A 19,505-nucleotide genomic window follows, 5' to 3' on the forward strand; every position below is an offset into this window, starting at 1 on the left:
AAAAAAATAAATGATATAATAAATTTAATATTATACAAAATTAGAAGAAGTAATTATTTATTTTTTTATCAAAATAATTTAAATTTATTTTTACTAAAATAAAAAGTTTTTAAATTCTTCACTTTAATCTCATTAGGTTCTCCATATTAATCTGAGGTATATTTTATTTATAAATATTACTATTTATTAACATTTTCTAATAATTTAACTTTCAGTTTATATAAATTATTATTTTTCTAATTGAAATTATCTCTAATATTCATCCATTTTATTTCTTCAAATATTTTTCTAGTTATTTTAACTTAATTTTCAATTTAAATTTTTTAAATTCATTATCAATTTTTTATTATTTGATATTTTTTATTCGTTTTTTTATGCTAAAACTTTTACTTGATAAAAACAGTTTAAATGTTTTTGGTTGTGATATTTTTAGTTATAAAAATGAATTTAAAACAATATAACTAACTAACTAACTCTTCTAATTTGTTTATTAGCTTTTTGTTGTATTTATTTTTCTTTTTTATTGCATTTGTATATATTCTTATCTATCTTTCTTAATTTATTAACTCATTTTTTTATTTTCATTCATTTTCTTTTATTATTTATTTATTAATTTCTTATTATTTCATATTTTTTCTAAATAACTAATTAATTGGTCAACTAGAAAAAAATGGTAATGGTCATATAAACCTTAAATTCTCACTCAGCCAGTCATATGTTATTAAAAAACCTCTTTGGTAAATGTATCCTAAAAAACTAAAAGAATTAGTTGATATCAAATATCTATATTATCCATCTATTCCAAAATCCTGAAATAAATCTGAAATGGTCATATCAATTTTTTCTTGAAATTACTGTAAATGCTCTTTAATTAAGGTATACTTTAATTAAGGCATTTTTTTCTTAAATAAAAGACATAATTTTAGGATAAATTGACCATATAGGTTTTTAATAACATATGATTGAGTGAGAATTTAAGGTTTATATGACCATATCGTTCTTGTTGACCAATTAATTATATATTTTTTCTTCAATATTTAAAAAGAAACAATGAAATTGGTGCATCAGGTGCATCAGACTTAGGCTCTGCTTTAGCTGATTGCACTAATCTCTCAAATTTGACACTTTTTCTTGAGTAAAATAATTTATTTGTTTTGGATTGTGATATTTTTTGTTATTAAAATAATTTAAGGCAATATAGCTCTTTTAAAAAGTTTATTAGCTTTTTATTTGATTTATTTTTCATTTTCTTTTTTATTGTGTTTGTGTTTTTTTTTTTCTTCTCTCTTTCTTAATTTAACTCATTTATTTTTAACATTTTCTTTATTTATTAATTCATTTCTTATTATTTCATATTTTTTCTTCATTTTTTTATTTCGAAATAACTAATACATTTTTTATTTTTCTTCAATATTTAAAAAGTGGAAATTAAATTGGTGCAACAGGTGCATCAACTTTAGGTTCTGCTTTAGAAAATTGCACTAATCTCTCAAATTTGACACTTGATCTTAAGTAAAAAACAGTTTATTTGTTTTGGGTTGTGATATTTTTCGTTATAAAAATGAATATAAAACAAAATAACTCTTTTAATATATTTATTAGCTTTTTATTTGATTTCTTTTTCTTTTTTATTGAATTGGGTTATTTTTCTTCTATCTATCTATCTTTCTTAATTTAACTCATTTTTTATTTTAAACATTTGCTTCTGTTTTTTAAAAATTAATTTCTTATTATTTCATATTTTTTCTTGACTTTTTTATTTCGAAATAACTAATTAATTATATATTTTTTCTTCAATATTTAAAAAGATCCAATGAAATTGGTGATTAAGGTACATCAGACTTAGGCTATGCTTTAGCTAATTGCACTAATCTCTCACATTTGGCACTTTATCTTTAGTAAAAATAGTTTATTTGTTTATGATTGTGATATTTTTCGTTATAAAATGAATTTAAAACAATATAACTAACTAACTCTTTTAATTTGCTTATTTGCTTTTTATTTGATTTATTTTTCTTTTTTTTTATTGTACTTGTGTTTTTTTTCTTTTATCTTTGTAACTCATTTTTTTATTTTCAACATTTACTTTTATTATTCATTCATTAATTCATTTCTTACTATTTCATACTTTTTCTTCGTTTTTTTATTTCTAAATAACTATTAAATTGCATATATTTTCTTCAATATTTAAAAAGTGGAAATTAAATTGGTGCAACAGGTGCATCAGCTTTAGGTTCTGCTTTAGCAAATTGCACTAATCTCTCAAATTTGATACTTGATCTTAAGTAAAAAACAGTTTATTTGTTTTGGGTTGTGATATTTTTCGTTATAAAAATGAATGTAAAACAATATAACTAACTCTTTTAATTTGTTTATTAGTTTTTTATTTGTTTTCTTTTTCTTTTTTATTGTAGTTGTGTTTTTTCTTCTTCTATCTATCTTTCTTAATTTAACTCATTATTTATAATATTTACTTTTATTATTTAAAAATTAATTTCTTATTATTTCATTTTTTTCTTCATTTTTTTATTTAGAAATAACTAATTAATTATATTTTTTTCTTTAATATTTAAAAAGTTTCAACTAAATTGGTGATAGAAGAGAATAGAAAAACTCGCACATATAAATGCACTCAGAATACATCTTAAAATTTATTTTTATTATATTTATATAAATAATTTTTATTTATTTTTAGGTATTTTCATAATTATTAATTTTTAATAATTCAATCAATATCTGATTTTTGAATATTTAATATACACCCTGTTTCCTCTTTTTATCATTAATTCCAGAACAATTTGGTAATTTAATAACCTTTTTCTATACATTTATTAATTAATTACTAGAATTTTTTTAAATATGACTAACTGCTCATCTCTAATTTGTAGAATATATATTTTTTTAAGTATATGTTTTAAATATAAATATTAAGATTAAATAATTAATGTTAAATTAATTTTTATGTGATATCTATCTCTTCATAAAACCAAATTTATAAATTAATATTTGATAATTAATTAATTATTATATTTTATTTGTTCTTTTTATCCATTTATTATTAATTAATTAATTAAATTCCATAAATTGCTTGCTATTCAATATTTTTGAAAAAAAAATAAATGATATAATAGATTAAAAAATATAATAAATTAGAAGAAGTAATTATTAATTTTTTTATTAATATCCTTTAAATTTATATGAATAAACAAAAAAAGTTTTTAAGCTCTTCACTTTTATCTCATGAGGTTCTCCATATTGAAATCAAGTATATTTTATTTTCAAATATTATTTTTATTATTAATAATTTATTTTTATATATTTAACTAACTTTCACTTTATTTAAACAATTAATTTTTGTTATAGAAATTATCATCATTATTCATTCATTAATTGATTTTTATTATAACAAAAATTTTATAGCTATTTTAACTTAATTTTCAATTCAATTTTTAATTATTTATTTATTTATTATTCATTTTTTATCATTTGATATTTTTTCTTCATTTTTTGCTATTAAAACTTACACTTAATAAAAGCAGTAAGTTTATTAGTTTTGGATTGTAATATTTTTAATTATAAAAATTATATTTAAAACATAAAAGCTCTTTTAATTTATTTATTTGATTTATTTTCCTTTTTCTTTTTATTGTGATTTCTTTTTTTTTCATTTTTTGTTAATTCTATTAATTATAAATTTATCTCATTATTCCATATTTTTTCTTCATTTTTTCCTTCTAGTTAACTAGAGTGAAAAGCCTATTTAATTTACAAAATGCGAAATGTAATATATCTTAATAACATTATTAATAAAACTATAATAAATTAGCTTAAAACAGCTTTATTTATTTTTGAATTTTTAGATAGTTTTAAATTCACAAAATGTAAAATTTGAAATAATATATACATACCATACCGTATATTCTTATAACATATCATTTTTTTTTAAAAATAAATTTTGAAAAATTTTACATACTTTTTTTTAAATTAGTGATAAATGTACATCAGGCTTAGGTTCTGCTTTAGCAAATTGCATTAATCTCTCAAATTTGACACTTAATCTTCGGTAAAAACAGTTTATTTGTTTTGGATTGTGATATTTTTAATTATTAAAGCTCTTTTATCTTTTTATTTATTTTGTGCTTGCAATTTTTTGTTCTTTCTTTGTTAATTTAACTCATAATTTTATTTCCAAATTTTGTTTTTATTATTAATTAATTAATCTTATTATTTCATATTTTTCTTCATTTATTCCATCTAATTAACTATTTAATGATATATTTTTTCTTCAATACTTAAAAAGTTACAATCAAATTGGCGATAAAGGTGCATCAGGCTTAGGTTCTGCTTTAGCAAATTGCATTAATCTCTCAAATTTAACACTTGATCTTTGGTAAAAACAGTTTATTTGTTCTGGATTGTGATATTTTGAATTATAAAAACTAATTAAAAATAATAAAGCTCTTTTTTCTTTTTCTTTTTATTGTGCTTGCAATTTTTTATTCTTTCTTTGTTAATTTAACTCATCATTTTATTTTCAACTTTCACTTTTATTATTATTTAATTAATCTTATTATTTCATATTTTTTCTTCATTTTTTCCTTCTAACTCACTATTTAATGATATATTTTTTCTTCAATATTTAAAAAGTTCTAATAAAATTGGTTCAATAGGTGCATTAGACTTAGGTTCTGCTTTAGCAAAATGCATTAATCTCTCAAATTTAACACTTGATCTTCGGTAAAAACAGTTTATTTGTTCTGGATTGTGATATTTTGAATTATAAAAACTAACTAAAAACAATAAAGCTCTTTTTTCTTTTTCTTTTTATTGTGCTTGCTATTTTTTGTTCTTTCTTTGTTAATTAAGCTCATCATTTATTTTAAACTTTTGCTTTTATTATTAATTAATTAATCTTATTATTTCACTTAAAAAGTTACAATCTAATTGGTAAACTTGGTGCGTCAGACTTAGGTTCTGGTTTAGCAAATTGCATTAATCTCTCAAATTTGACACTTCTGCTTTCGTAATAACAATTTATTTATTTTGGATTACGATATTTTTAATTATAAAAACTAATTATAAAAATAAAAATCTTTTTCTTTTTCTTTTGATCTTGCAATTTTTTGTTCTTTCTTTGTTTATTTAACTCATCATTTTATTTTTAACTTTTGCTTTTATTATTAATTATTTAACCTTATTATTTCCTATTTTTCTACATTTTTTACTTCTAATTAACTATTTAATGATAAATTATTTTTCAAAACTTAAAAAGTTATAATCAAATTGGTTAACTTGGTGTGTCAAACTTATGTTCTGCTTTAGCAAATTGCATTAATCTATCAAAATTGACTCTTGATCTTTGGTAAAAACAGTTTATTTGTTTTGGATTATGATATTTTTAATTATAAAAACTAATTAAAAACTATAAAGCTCTTTTTTCTTTTTATTTTTATTGTGATTGCTTTTTTTTTGTTTTTTCTTTGTTAATTTAACTCAACATTTTATTTTCAACTTTTGTTTTTAATATTAATTAATTAATCTTATTATTTCATATTTTTTCTTCATTTTTTCCTTCTAATTAACTATTTAATTATTTATTTTTTCTTCAATATTTAAAAAGTGAAAATTAAATTGGTCCAAAGTGTGCATCAGGCTTAGGTCCTACTTTAGCAAATTGCATCAATCTCTCAAATTTGACACTTGATCTTAGGTAAAAACAGTTTGTTTGTTTGTTTTGGATTGTGATGATTTTAATTATAAAAACTAATAAAAAACAATAAAGCTCTTTTTTCTTTTTATTAATTTGTGTTTGTTTTTTATTTGTTCTTTCTTTGTTAATTTAGCTCATCATTTTATTTTCAACATTTAATTTTATTATTAATTAATCTTATTATTTTATATTTTATCTTCATTTTTTCCTTCTAATTAACTATTTAATTATTTATTTTTTCTTCGATATTTAAAAAGATAAAATGGAATTGGCGATGAAGGTGCATCAGGCTTAGGTTTTGGTTTATCAAATTGGATTAATCTCTCAAATTTGATACTTAACCTTGAGTAAAAACAATTTATTTGTTTTGGATTTTGATAATTTTAATTTTAAAAACTAATTAAATACAATAAAGATCTTTGTTCTTTTTCATTGTGCTTGCTTTTTTTTGTTTTTTCTTTGTTAATTTAGCTCGTCATTTTACTTTTAACTTTTGCTTTTATTACTAATTTATTAATCAATCTTATTATTTCATATTTTTTCTTCAATATTTAAATAGTAATAATGAAATTGGAGCAATAGGTGCATCAGGCTTAGGTTCTGCTTTAACAAAATGCATTAATCTATCAAATTTGACAATTGATCTTTGGTAAAAATAGTTTATTTGTTTTGGATTGTGATGATTTTAATTTTTAAAATTAATTTAAAACAATAAAGCTCTTTTTTCTTTTTTTTTTCATTGTGCTTACTTTTTTTTGTTCTTTCTTTGTTAATTTAGCTCATCATTTTACTTTCAAGTTTTACTTTTATTATCTTATTATTTCATATTTTTTCTTCATTTTTTCCTTCTAATTAACTATTTAATTACTTATTTTTTCTTCAATATTTAAAAAGGTCCAATAAAATTGGTCCAATGGGTGCATCAGGCCTAGGTTCTGCTTTAGCAAATTGCTTTAATCTTTCAAATTTAACACTTAACCTTAAGTAAAAACAATTTATTTGTTTTGGATTATGATATTTTTAATTATAAAACTAATTAAAAACAATAAAACTCTTTTTTCTTTTTATTAATACTATGATTGCTTTTTATTTGTTATTTCTTTGTAAATTTAGCTCATGATTTTAATTTCAACTTTATTTTTTATTATTAATTAATCTTATTGTTTCATATTTTTTATTCATTTTTTCCTTCTTATTAAATATTTAATCTTCAATATTTAAAAAAGTTTCAATAAAATTGGCAATGAAGGTACATCAGGCTTAGGTTCTGCTATAGCAAATTGTATTAATCTCTCAAATTTGACACTTTTGCTTTCGTAATAACAATTTATTTGTTTTGGATTGTGATATTTTTATTTATAAAAATTAATTAAAAACAATAAAGATCTTTTTTCTTTATCATTTCATTGTGCTTGCAATTTTATGTTCTTTCGTTGTTAATTTAACTCATTATTTAATTTTCAACTTTTGCTTTATTATTAATTAATCTTATTTTTTTCATATTTTTTCTTAATTTTTTCCTTCTAACTAGCTATTTAATTAAAAATTTTTTTTCAATATTTAAAAAGTAAAAATTAAATTGAACCAATGAGTGCATCAGGCTTAGGTTCTGCTTTAACAAATTGCATTAATCTCTCAAATTTGACACTTGATCTTAGGTAAAAATAGTTTATTTGTTTTGGATTGTGATGATTTTAATTATAAAAATTAATTAAAAACAATAAAGCTCTTTTTTCTTTTTCTTTTGATTGTGCTTGCAATTTTTTGTTCTTTCTTTGTTAATTTAACTCATAATTTTATTTTCAACTTTTTTTTTTATTATTAATTAATTAATCTTATTATTTCATATTTTTCTTCATTTTTTCCTTCTAATTAACTATTTAATTAATATTTTTTCTTCAATATGTAAAAAGTGGAAATTAAATTGGTAAGAAAGGTGCATCAGGCTTAGGTTCTGCTTTAGCAAATTGTATTAAACTCTCAAATTTAACACTTAGCCTTAAGTAAAAATAATTTATTTGTTTTGGATTATGATATTTTTAATTATAAAAACTATTTAAAAACAATAAAGCTCTTTTTTCATTTTATTGTTATTGTTATTGCTTTTTTTTTGTTCTTTCTTTTTTAATTTAGCTCATCATTTTATTTTCAACTTTTGCTTTTATTATTAATTAATTAATCTTATTATTTCATATTTATTCTTTATTTTTTCCTTCTAATTAACTATTTAATTATTTATTTTTTCTTAAATATTAAAAAAGTTCCAATAAAATTGGTCCAATGGGTGCATCAGGCTTAGGTTCTGCTTTAGCAAATTGCTTTAATCTCTCAAATCTAACACTTAGCCTTAAGTAAAAACAATTTATATGTTTTGGATTATGATATTTTTAATTATAAAAACTAATAAAAAACAATAAAGCTCTTTTTCTTTTTATTTTTATTATGATTGCTTTTATTTTTTTCTTTCTTTGTTGATTTAGCTCATCATTTTATTTTCAACTTTCACTTTTATTATTAATTAATTAATCCTATTATTACATATTTTTTATTTATTTTTTCCTTGTAATTAACTATTTAATGATATATTTTTTCTTCAATATTTAAAAAGTGAAAATTAAATTGGTGCAATTGGTGTATCAGGCTTAGGTTCTGCTTTAGCAAAGTGCATTAATCTCTCAAATTTGACGCTTAACCTTTAGTAAAAAAAGATTATATATTTTGGATTGTGATATTTTTATTTGTAAAAACTAACTTAAAACAATAAAGCTATTATTTCTTTTTCTTTTTATTGTGCTTGCTTGATTTTTTTTAATCTTTCTTTGTTAATTTAACTCACTCATAATTTTATTTTGAACTTTTGCTTTTATTATTGATTAAATAATCTTATTATTTCATATTTTTTCTTCATTTTTTTTTTTAATTTACTATTTAAAAATATTTTTTCTTCAATATTTAAATAGAAAGAATTAAATTGGTAATGAAGGTGCATTAGGCTTAAATTCTGCTTTACGAAAGTGCATTAATCTCTAAAATTTAATACTTGATCTTAGGTAAAACAGTTTATTTATTTTTGGATTGTGATATTTTTAGTTATAAAAACTAATTTAAAATAATAAATTTGAATTTATTTGATTTATTTTTTTTATCTTATTAACACCACTAAAGTTATTTTATTTATTAATTTAAGAAATAATTTTTAATTTAAAAGTTTATTTTATTTAATATTTATTTAAAATTTACATAAATTTATAATAAAAGTCGTAACTAAATTCTTGGAAAAAAAAAGTTCAAAGTAAAAAGCATGTGTCTTAAATCAAAAAGATTAGTTATCTTTTTTTTATAATTCCATTGATAAACAAGTGATGAAAAAAAGATTAATAAATATTAAATATTTGATAACTGAATATTATTTTTTTTATTACATAACATTTTGAACATGTTTTTTTTAACCAAAAATATTGATAAATAGATAGATTATATTATTGTTTTTATTTATTCATATTTTTTATTGTAAGTTAATAAATAGTTTATAATAAATTAAAAAGTTAAAAAATTAAATTTATTTAAATAAATTAATCCATCCATCTTAAGATCCTCTTAACTCTCTCTTAAAAAAGTTTTAGTTGTCTTTCAAACTCTCTTTAATAATAAGTTGGTTAAATTATTGCTTCATTGACAATATTAACATATTAATTTTTTGAGTGGGGTAAGGTTAAATTAGGAAGGGGTGCTCTTTAATTAATTAAGTTAAGAAATAATTAATTAGAGAGGGTTATTTTATTCTAGCGAGTTGCATTTTCATTGATTATCCTTTTTATCCTATCTCTATTTCCTACTATATTCTTAAGTACACATTTTAAATAAAAATATTAATATTATTTAATAATGAATGCTACACTAACTTACTTTTATGTGATACTCAAAAAAACAAATTTATAAATTAATTTAATTTATTTGATCATTTGGTACACCTATAATTAATTATATATTTCCATAAATTATTACTCAATATTTTTGAAAAAAAATAAATGATATAATAGATTAAAGAATATTAAAAATTAGAAGAAGTAATTATTTATTTTTTATCAAAATAGTTTAAATTTATATTTACTAACATAAAAAGTTTTTAAATTCTTCACTTTAATCTCATTAGGTTCTCTATATTAATCTGAGGTATATTTAATTATTACAGTTTATTAATATTTTCTTCAGTTTATATAGAATTTGATTTTTCTAATAGAAATTATCACTTATATCCATTCATTCATTATAGGTCTTTAAATATTTTTTAGTTATTTTAACTTAATTTTTAATTTAAATTTTTTAAATTCATTATTAATTTTTATTATTTGATATTCTTATTCATTTTTTTTATTTAATAACTTTAACTTGATAAAAACAGTTAATTTTTTTTTTGATATTGATATTTTTAGTTATAAAAATGAATTTAAAAAATGTTACTATTCTAATTTGTTTATCAGCTTTTTATTGAATTTATTTTTCTTTTTTATTATACTTGTGTTTTTTTTTGTTCTATCTTTCTTAATTTAACTCATTTTTTATTTTAAACATTTGTTTTTATTATTTATTTATTAATTATTTCTTATTATTTCTTCATTTTTTTATTTCAAATAACTAATTAATTATATATTTTTTCTTTAATATTTAAAAAGTTTCAATTAAAATGGTGATTAAGGTATATCAGACTTTGGTGCTGCTTTAGCTAATTGCACTAATCTCTCAAATTTGACACTTTATCTTAGGTAATAACAGCATATTTATTTTGGATTGTGATATTTTTAGTTATAAAAATGAATTTAAAACAATTAAATCTTCTAATTTATTTATTAGTTTTTTATTTGATTTCTTTTTTTTTATTGTACTTTTGTTTTTTCTTCTATCTTTCTTAATTTAACTCATTTTTTTTTCCACATTAGCTTTTATTATTTATTAACTCATTTCTTATTATTTCAAATTTATCTTCATATTTTTTTCTTTCGAAATAACTAATAAATTAAATATTTTTTCTTCAATATTTAAAAAGTGACAATTTAATTGTTGATTAAGGTGCATCAGACTTAGGTTTTGCTTTAGCTAATTGTAAAAATCTCTCAAATTTGGATCTTTATATTGGGTAATAACAGTTTATTTATTTTTGGTTGAGATATTTATTTTTTGTTATAAAAATAATTTAAGATAATATAACTCTTCAAATTTGTTTATTAGCTTTTTATTTGATTTCTTTTTCTTTTTTATTATATTTGTGTTTTTTTCTTCTATTTTTCTTAATTTAGCTCATTTTTTATTTCCAACAATTGTTTTTGTTATTTATTAATTCATTTTTTATTATTTCATATTTTTTCTTCATTATTTTTTCGAAATAACTAATTAATTATATATTTTTTCTTCTATATTTAACAGTAACAATTAAATTTCTGATTAAGGAGCATCAGATTTAGGTTCTGCTTTAAAAAATTGCACTAATCTCTCAAATTTATCACTTGATCTTTCGTAAAAACAGTTTATTTATTTTGGATTGTGATATTTTTCATAATAAAAATAATTTAAGACAATATAACTCCTTTAATTTGTTTATTAGAACTTTATTTGATTTATATTTCTTTTTCTTTTTTATTTTACTCTTTTTTCTTCTATCTTTCTTAATTTAACTCATTTTTTTTACTTTCAGTAATTTCTTTTATTATTTGATAATTAATTTCTTATGATTACATATTATTTCTTCATTTTTTTTTTCTAAATAACTAATTAATAATATTTTTTATTAAACATTTAAAAAGTGGAAATTATATTAGTGCAACGGGAGCATCAGACTTAGGTTCTGCTTTAGCTAATTGCACTAATCTCTCAAATTTAACACTTGATATTAGGTAAAAATAGTTTATTTGTTTTGGATTGTGATGTTTTTCATTATTGAATTTAAAACAATATAAAACTTCTAAATTGTTTATTAGCTTTTTATTTGATTTCTTATTCTTATTTATTGTACTTACTTGTGTTTTTTCTATCTTTCTTTATCTTACTCATTAGTTTATTATCGACATTTGCTTTTATTATTTATTAACTCATTTTTTATTATTTCATATTTTTTCTTCATTTTTATATTCGAAACAACTAATTAATTAAATATTTTTTTTTCGATATTTAAAAAGTTACAATTAAATTGGTGCGATAGGTGCATCAAATTTAGGTTCTGCTTTAGCTAATTGCACTAATCTCTCAAATTTGACACTTGGTCTTGAGTAAATTCAGTTTATTTGTTTTGGATTGTGATCTTTTTAGTTATAAAAATGAATTTAAAACAATATAGCTCATCTAATTTGTTTATTAACTTTTTATTGAATTTATTTTTTATAGAACTTTTGTTTTTTTTCTTATATCTTTCTTAATTTAACTAATTTTTCTATTTTCAACATTTGCTTTTATTATTTACTAATTCGTTTCTTATTATTTAATATTTTTTCTTTATTTTTTTTTTCGAAATAATTAATTAACAATATATTTTTTCTTCAATATTAAAAAAGTAGAAATTAAATTTGTGCAACAGGTGCATCAGACTTAGGTTCTAATTTAGCTAAATGCACTAATCTCTCAAATTTAACACTTTATTTTGGGTAAAAACAGTTTTTTTCTTTTAGATTGTGATATTTTTCTTATAAAATGAATTTAAAACAATATAACTCTTCTAATTAATTTATTTATTAGCTTTTTATTTATTTCTTTTTCTTTTTTAACAAGTTAATATTTTTTATATATTAATTGTAAAAATAATTTTTAATTAAAAAATATCATTATATTTAATTTTTTTTAGTATTTTATTTTAATTTAATATAATATTGAAGTGAAAACAAAATTAATGAATCATAATAATTGAAAGTAAAAGGCAAGTGTCTTAAATCAAAAAGATTAGTTATCTTTGAAATATACTTCGATTGGTGATAGAGAAGTGGTAAAAAGGATGAATAAATATTAAATACTTTCTTAATAGAAAATAATATGTTTTATTACATATATATTGTTATAAGATATTTAACCTAAAATATAGATATATAGATTTATTATTATTGTAAGATACCATACAAAAATTTAATGATTTGCTTGCCACTTTTTATGAAATAGTTTTTTTAGTTATTTATTAAATATCTAGCTTATTTATTTTGATATTTTATAATAGAATTATAATTAATAATTTAATTTATAAAAATTTCAAAAATAAATAATTTTTTAAATCAAAATTTTTGGAAATTTAAATATCCTTTCAGATAAATATTTTGGGTTACTTTTTAATAAAATCTGTATTATATTTTATTTGTTCTTTTTATCTATTTATAATTTATTAATTAATTAAATTTCATAAATTGCTATTCAATATTTTGGAAATAAAAAATAAATGAAATAATAGATTAAAGAATATAACGAATTAGAAGAAGTAATTATTAATTTTTTTATTAATATCATTTAAATTTATATAAATAAATAAAAAAAGTTTTTAAGCTCTTCGCTTTTATCTCATTAGATTCTCCATATTAATCTTCGGTATATTTAATTAAAAAATATTATTTTTATTTTTATTATTTATTATTAATAATTTATTTTTATATATTTAACTAACTTTCAATTTATTTAAATAAATAATTTTTATTATAGAAATTATCATCATTATTCATTCATTAATTTTTACTAAAACAAAAATTTTTTAGCTATTTTAACTTAATTTTCATTTAAATTTTTAATTATTTATTATACATTTTTATTATTTGATATTTTTCTTCATTTTTTGCTATTAAAACTTACACTTAATAAAAGCAGTAAGTTTATTAGTTTTTGATTGTAATATTTTTAAAAAGAAAAGTTAATTTAAAACATTAAAGCTCTTTTAATTTATTTTCCTTTTTCTTTTTATCATAATTTCTTTTTTTAATTCTTTGTTAATTTTATTAATTATTAATTAATCTTATTTTATCATATTTTTTCTTCATTTTTTCCTTCTAATTAACTTGAGTGAAATGCCTATTTAATTAATAAAAGGCGAAATATAATATATCTTAATAACATACTAAATAAAGCTAAATTAGCAAAATTTTATTTTTTAGTTTTTAGAAAGCTTTAAATTCACAAAATGTAAAATTTTAAATAATTTTTACAGCACATTCTAAAAACATATCATTTTTTTTAAAAAAAATAATTTTTGAATTAAACTTCTTGTAAAAACAGTTTATTTGTTTTGGATTGTGATATTTTGAATTATAAAAACTAATTTAAAACAATAAAGCTCTCTTTTCTTTTTCTTTTTATTGCGCTTGCTTTTTTTTTGTTCTTTATTTGTTAATTTAACTCATCATTTTCTTATCAATTTTTGCTTTTATTATCAATTAATTGATCTTATTATTTCATATTTTTTCTTCATTTTTTCCTTCTAATTAACTATTTAATGATGTATTCTTTCTTCAATATTTAAAAAGTTAAAATTAAATTGGTGCAAAGGGTGCATCAGGCTTAGGTTCTGGTTTAGCAAATTGCATTAATCTCTCAAATTTGTCACTTTATCTTGAGTAAAAACAGTTTATTTGTTTTGGATTGTGATATTTTGAATTATAAAAACTAATTAAAAACAATAAAGCTCTCTTTTCTTTTTCTTTTTATTGTGCTTGCTTTTTTTTTGTACTTTCTTTGTTAATTTAACTCATCATTTTATTATTAAGTATTACTTTTATTATCAATTAATTAATCTTATTATTTCATATTCTTTCTTCATTTTTTCCTTCTAATTAACAATGATATATTTTTTCTTCAATATTTAAAAGTGGCAATATAATTGGTGCAAAGGGTGCATCAGACTTAGGTTCTGGTTTAGCAAATTGCATTAATCTCTCAAATTTGTCACTTTACCTTTAGTAAAAACAGTTTATTTGTTTTGGATTGTGATACTTTGAATTATAAAAACTAATTTAAAACAAAAAAGTTCCCTCTTGTTTTTCTTTTTATTGTGCTTGCTTTTTTTTTGTTCTTTCTTTGTTAATTTAACTCACCATTTTATTTTTAACTTTTACTTTTATTATCAATTAATTGATCTTATTATTACATATTCTTTCTTCATTTTTTCCTTCTAATTAACTATTTAATGATATATTTTTTCTTCAATATTTAAAAAGTTAAAATTAAATTGGTGCAAAGGGTGCATCAGGCTTAGGTTCTGGTTTAGCAAATTGCATTAATCTCTCAAATTTGACACTTCAGCTTGGGTAAAAACAGTTTATTTGTTTTGGATTGTGATATTTTGAATTATAAAATCTAATTAAAAAAAAATAAAGCTCTCTTTTCTTTTTCTTTTTATTGTGCTTGCTTTTTTTTTGTTCTTTCTTTGTTAATTTAACTCATCATTTTATTTTTAACTTTTTTTTTTATTATCAATTAATTGATCTTAATATTTCATATTCTTTCTTCATTTTTTCCTTCTAATTAACTATTTAATGATGTATTCTTTCTTCAATATTTAAAAAGTTACAATGAAATTGGTGATGAAGGTGCATCAGGCTTAGGTTCTGGTTTAGCAAATTGCATTAATCTCTCAAAAATGACACTTAACCTTAAGTAAAAACAGTTTACTTGTTTTGAATTGTGATATTTTGAATTATAAAAACTAATTTAAATTAATAAAGCTCTCTTTTCTTTTTCTTTTTATTGTTTTGCTTTTTTTTTTTGTTCTTTCTTTGTTAATTTAACTCATCATTTTATTTTTAACTTGCGCTTTTATTATCAATTAATTGATCTTATTATTTCATATTCTTTCTTCATTTTTTCCTTCTAATTAACTATTTAATGATATATTTTTTCTTCAATATTTAAAAAGTTAAAATTAAATTGGTGCAAATGGTGCATCAGGCTTAGGTTCTGGTTTAGCAAATTGCATTAATCTCTCAAATTTGACACTTGACCTTGGGTAAAAACAGTTTATTTGTTTTGGATTGTGATATTTTGAATTATAAAAACTAATTTAAAACAATAAAGCTCTCTTTTCTTTTTTCAATTAATTGATAATATTATTTCATATTCTTTCTTCATTTTTTCCTTATAATTAACTATTTAATGATATATTTTTTCTTCAATATTTAAAAAGGTACAATGAAATTGGTGATGGAATGGAATGGAATACTCGCACATAAATATGCACTCAGAATACATCTTAATTAAATTATATTATAGAAAAACAATTTTATATATTTTATTTTATTTATTTTTTTTTTGTGTTAATCTGTAGGTCTAGATAAAGGTTTTCAAAGCAATTTGTTTATTTATTTAATTCAAATATTATATATAGTATCAACGTCACTCCATGTAGTTGCCGGAGCTTCCGTAAAGATTGATATAAATTAAAATTAATTATAAATAAATATTATTAATTAATTAAATTCTATTATAAAATTTTTTATTTTTATAAAAATAATATTCAAATGCATCAGCCATTCAAAAAAATAGTGATCTCAATTCACTAAATTTTTTATGGAATTTGGCTATAATTATCTATAAAATTTTAAAAATCAGAATCGATATTTTGAATGAATCATCTATTATCAGATCTATTAAAACAAAAAATATAATAATTATAATAGGAATGTCTGTCAATACTTAGAGCTGATCCAAATATAAATATTCCAAATTATTTCATAGTCAAGTAATACTCATAAAGAGAGAGCATATTTTTGAGCTAATATCACAGAAACTGTGCAAAACGATCTAATTCAAATGCTTCTTATCTTTATTCTGGGAATATTTTCACTTAGGAATAAGTTGAGGGTTGTAAGAAAGTTGTTTATAGAGTTCATCAAATGAAGGCAAAACTATAGTTTACCTCTTACTTTTAGGGAGAGTTACTTACTCTACCTTAATTTATAGGAAGAGGACTAAGTATAGATTATAGTCCTCTTGATTTAAATACAAAACCCCCATTTTTTTATCAAGCATAATTACCTCATTTTTAAAGAAATGAGTAAGTTAGACATTGAATGTCATTTAATAATTTAATAATGTTGCAATTAATGCTAAAAAACTTAACTTTTACTAAAATCAAATATATCCTTAAACCAGATACTTTACTAATTAATTTTTAATAGATGATTCTAACAAAAGGACTGACGATAAGGATGAAATATCCCAAACAGAGCTAGCTAGATTTTTATTTTAAATTATAGATTCTATAAATTAAGTTTTGAATACAATAAAATATGTGTGAAACTTACTCTGACTGATAGATAGATTGATATAATAAGATTTTTGATGATTCAAATCCTCTCAATTAAATTTAATTAAAAATAATTTTTAATTTTAGTTTCAACTATTAATTATAATAAATTAATATCATTTGGAAATGAGAAATCTAAGTTTTGTTGAACGAAAAATATTTTATAAAACTTATAAAAGTAAATAATCGGAAAAAGCATTAAACAAAAAACAGATGAGGGAAAATCGGTTATTTATTCCTGAATTATAAATAGCTAACAATAAATATTATTTTATAAATAAATGATTAATATAATTTACCCGAATTCTTAATTGAAATTAGTAGCTTTATATTTGTTTTTTAAAATAAATAGTAAATCACTAAAATAAATACTTTTGTTTTAACTTTTGCTCCACTTAAAAGTAAGTACTAACCAAATAAAATCAGGTTCAAGGTTTGATATTAGAAGTAATCTTTTTTTAGTATTCTCTTTTCTTGTATCTTAAAAAAGAAAAAAATCAGAATTGCATGATTTTTTATTAAATTCAACAAAAAAACTATTAATCAAACTATAATTTCAGAAAATTAAGAAAATAATTAGTAAAATAAGAAAGGAAAGAAATCTATTTAATTAAGATAGAAATATTAAATACTTTAAAATGAGTAGTTTTTAAAGCATTTAAAAATTAAAAGTATCAGAAATATAAGAGTTATTAGCACCACTTAGTTCCATTAACGTTGACAAAGATTTATTAGTTTTTATAATCGGAACATAGTATGCGTATAAAAAAATAAATAAAGATTAGTTAAATGAGTTTGTCACATAGATTATCTAATTATACCAATAGTGCAAAAGTAAAGGTCAATATTTAATCATAGAGTAGGTATTTTCTTAGCTTATTGATGGCGAAGAGCAAGAACCCTTATCTTTTATAAAGTATTAATACGATTCAAATTTTAAATAAATGAATTTGAATAGTTAATCAAAGCCGTTAAGAGAGGTTAGCAATTTTTTATCTTTTTTTAGCTCTATAATTATCACTTCTACATGATTGAGTTCAAAAATGGTTAAGTAAGAAAACAAGCTACTATTATTAATAATAAAAATATAAAAAACAACCAACCAAGAATCTTAAATAAACCATTTTTAAGATTTAGATTTCTAAATAAAAAACAAACAAGTTCAATAATATCTTTGTTAAATTTTAAGACTTCATTTTTAGCATATCGCAAGATATTTATTCAAAGTTTTTTTACTACTTATTGATTTTTGATACTTTTCTATTAGAATTTGATATTAATTAATTAAAATTTTTTAAATAAATGAATGATCAAAAAAAGACTATTTATTTTATATAGTAATAAGATGATAAAATTGAAGAATCTAAAGAAGAATAGAAATCAGAAATATGGAATTGCGATATTTGCTTTGAAAAAATGACTGATTAAGATTATTGGCCAATTGAATGTTGTCATAATACATATCATAGAGTTTGTCTTAAAAAGTATTTTAATAGCTAAGTAGAAGAAAGAAGGTTTCCTATAAAATGCGTTAATAATAAATGCCCTTAAGTGGTTTCATAGCAAGATATTAGAGAGATATTAAATGACTCAGATTTCCAAAAATACTCATATTTTTAAATTAAAAATTATATTGAAAAATAAGGAGACTAAGTAAAATTTTTTAATTTGATTTTCATATTTTTCAACATAAATAAATAAATAGGCTTCTTGGTGTCTAACTCCAGATTGTTAATACGCCTTTATTTTAGAAAACAACTAAAAAAGATTAGATTGCCCTTTTTGTAAAAAAAGCTATTTGCCTAATTTGTAATTAGATTTATCATAAAAATTTGACCTGCAAAGAAAATAAAATTCAGAATAGCTATTTAGTAATTAATTTACTCATTTTGAACCAATTAATAAATAAATATTAATTTTCATAATTTCGAATAGGACGAAGATGTAAAATTCTAAAAATTAGTTAGAGATTAAAAATTTAAGTAATGCAATTAATGTAAAATGTGGGTTGAGAAAAATGAAGGGTAAAATATTTTTTAATTTACATTGAGCTCTAAATAATATTTTTAATTAAAAGCTGCAATCACATGACCTGCAGATGTGGTTATGAATTTTGTTATATTTGTGGAGGGATCTATAATTAATGTTTATGTTTTTAAAATGGAAGTCCAGAAGAAATCCCTTTTGATACAGATGAAACAGAAACCAGTTAAGTTAGAAATGAAAGAGAAATTCGACAAACGTCCTATCTTAATAGAAATATTGACTATTTACCAAATAGTTTAATTGAGTTCAATAATAATGATGTTTATAACAACAATAACTAGACATTTTAAAATCCAATGTAATAATAGATATTTGTTATAAGTAAATAACATTTTTTTTATCATGAAAATAGAAGATTAGAATCAAGACGAAGATCTTTTGAAGAAATGCAAAAATCCAGTTCAATAAGTACAGCAGATTATAAAGAGAATTAATAATTTAATTTCAATATTTTAGATTTGCTTAATTAAGAAAGAGAATCTATTGAGGAGG

The 19,505-nt window shown here is 19.4% G+C and overlaps 4 protein-coding genes across 4 annotated transcripts; 2 read left to right on the plus strand and 2 right to left on the minus strand. All coding sequences in view use genetic code 6, as the record gives it.

Moving 5' to 3' along the window:
• Positions 1 to 670: 670 nt before the first annotated feature.
• TTHERM_000736509 (hypothetical protein) lies at positions 671 to 16,092 on the plus strand (the record flags this gene model as incomplete). The annotated part of the gene is made up of 32 exons (XM_012796394.1): positions 671 to 876; positions 1,046 to 1,135; positions 1,423 to 1,512; positions 1,809 to 1,898; positions 2,196 to 2,285; positions 3,989 to 4,063; positions 4,301 to 4,390; positions 4,648 to 4,737; positions 4,934 to 5,023; positions 5,273 to 5,362; positions 5,621 to 5,710; positions 5,968 to 6,057; positions 6,270 to 6,359; positions 6,605 to 6,694; positions 6,937 to 7,026; positions 7,279 to 7,368; positions 7,624 to 7,713; positions 7,972 to 8,061; positions 8,319 to 8,408; positions 8,671 to 8,760; positions 10,384 to 10,473; positions 10,755 to 10,844; positions 11,132 to 11,221; positions 11,509 to 11,598; positions 11,881 to 11,970; positions 12,253 to 12,342; positions 14,191 to 14,280; positions 14,533 to 14,622; positions 14,881 to 14,970; positions 15,230 to 15,319; positions 15,579 to 15,668; positions 16,047 to 16,092. 32 exons carry the CDS (start codon positions 671 to 673, stop codon positions 16,090 to 16,092), a joined length of 2,937 nt encoding a protein of 978 aa, XP_012651848.1.
• Positions 16,093 to 16,501: 409 nt separating this feature from the next.
• Positions 16,502 to 16,675, minus strand: TTHERM_00736510 (hypothetical protein; the record flags this gene model as incomplete). The annotated part of the gene is made up of 1 exon (XM_001011601.1): positions 16,502 to 16,675. One exon carries the CDS (start codon positions 16,673 to 16,675, stop codon positions 16,502 to 16,504), a length of 174 nt encoding a protein of 57 aa, XP_001011601.1.
• A 22-nt stretch (positions 16,676 to 16,697) lies between these two features.
• TTHERM_000736519 (transmembrane protein, putative) lies at positions 16,698 to 17,087 on the minus strand (the record flags this gene model as incomplete). Its single annotated transcript, XM_012796395.1, has 2 exons — positions 16,698 to 16,893; positions 16,966 to 17,087. 2 exons carry the CDS (start codon positions 17,085 to 17,087, stop codon positions 16,698 to 16,700), a joined length of 318 nt encoding a protein of 105 aa, XP_012651849.1.
• Positions 17,088 to 17,248: 161 nt separating this feature from the next.
• On the plus strand, positions 17,249 to 18,979 carry TTHERM_00736520 (IBR domain protein; the record flags this gene model as incomplete). Its single annotated transcript, XM_001011602.2, has 4 exons — positions 17,249 to 17,947; positions 18,306 to 18,620; positions 18,673 to 18,838; positions 18,903 to 18,979. The coding sequence occupies 4 exons, from the start codon at positions 17,249 to 17,251 to the stop codon at positions 18,977 to 18,979; spliced, it is 1,257 nt and encodes a 418-aa protein (XP_001011602.2).
• Positions 18,980 to 19,505: the final 526 nt, after the last annotated feature.

The sequence above is a fragment of the Tetrahymena thermophila genome, assembly GCF_000189635.1.
Source record: "Tetrahymena thermophila SB210 genomic scaffold scf_8254736, whole genome shotgun sequence".
NCBI lineage: Eukaryota > Ciliophora > Oligohymenophorea > Hymenostomatida > Tetrahymenidae > Tetrahymena > Tetrahymena thermophila.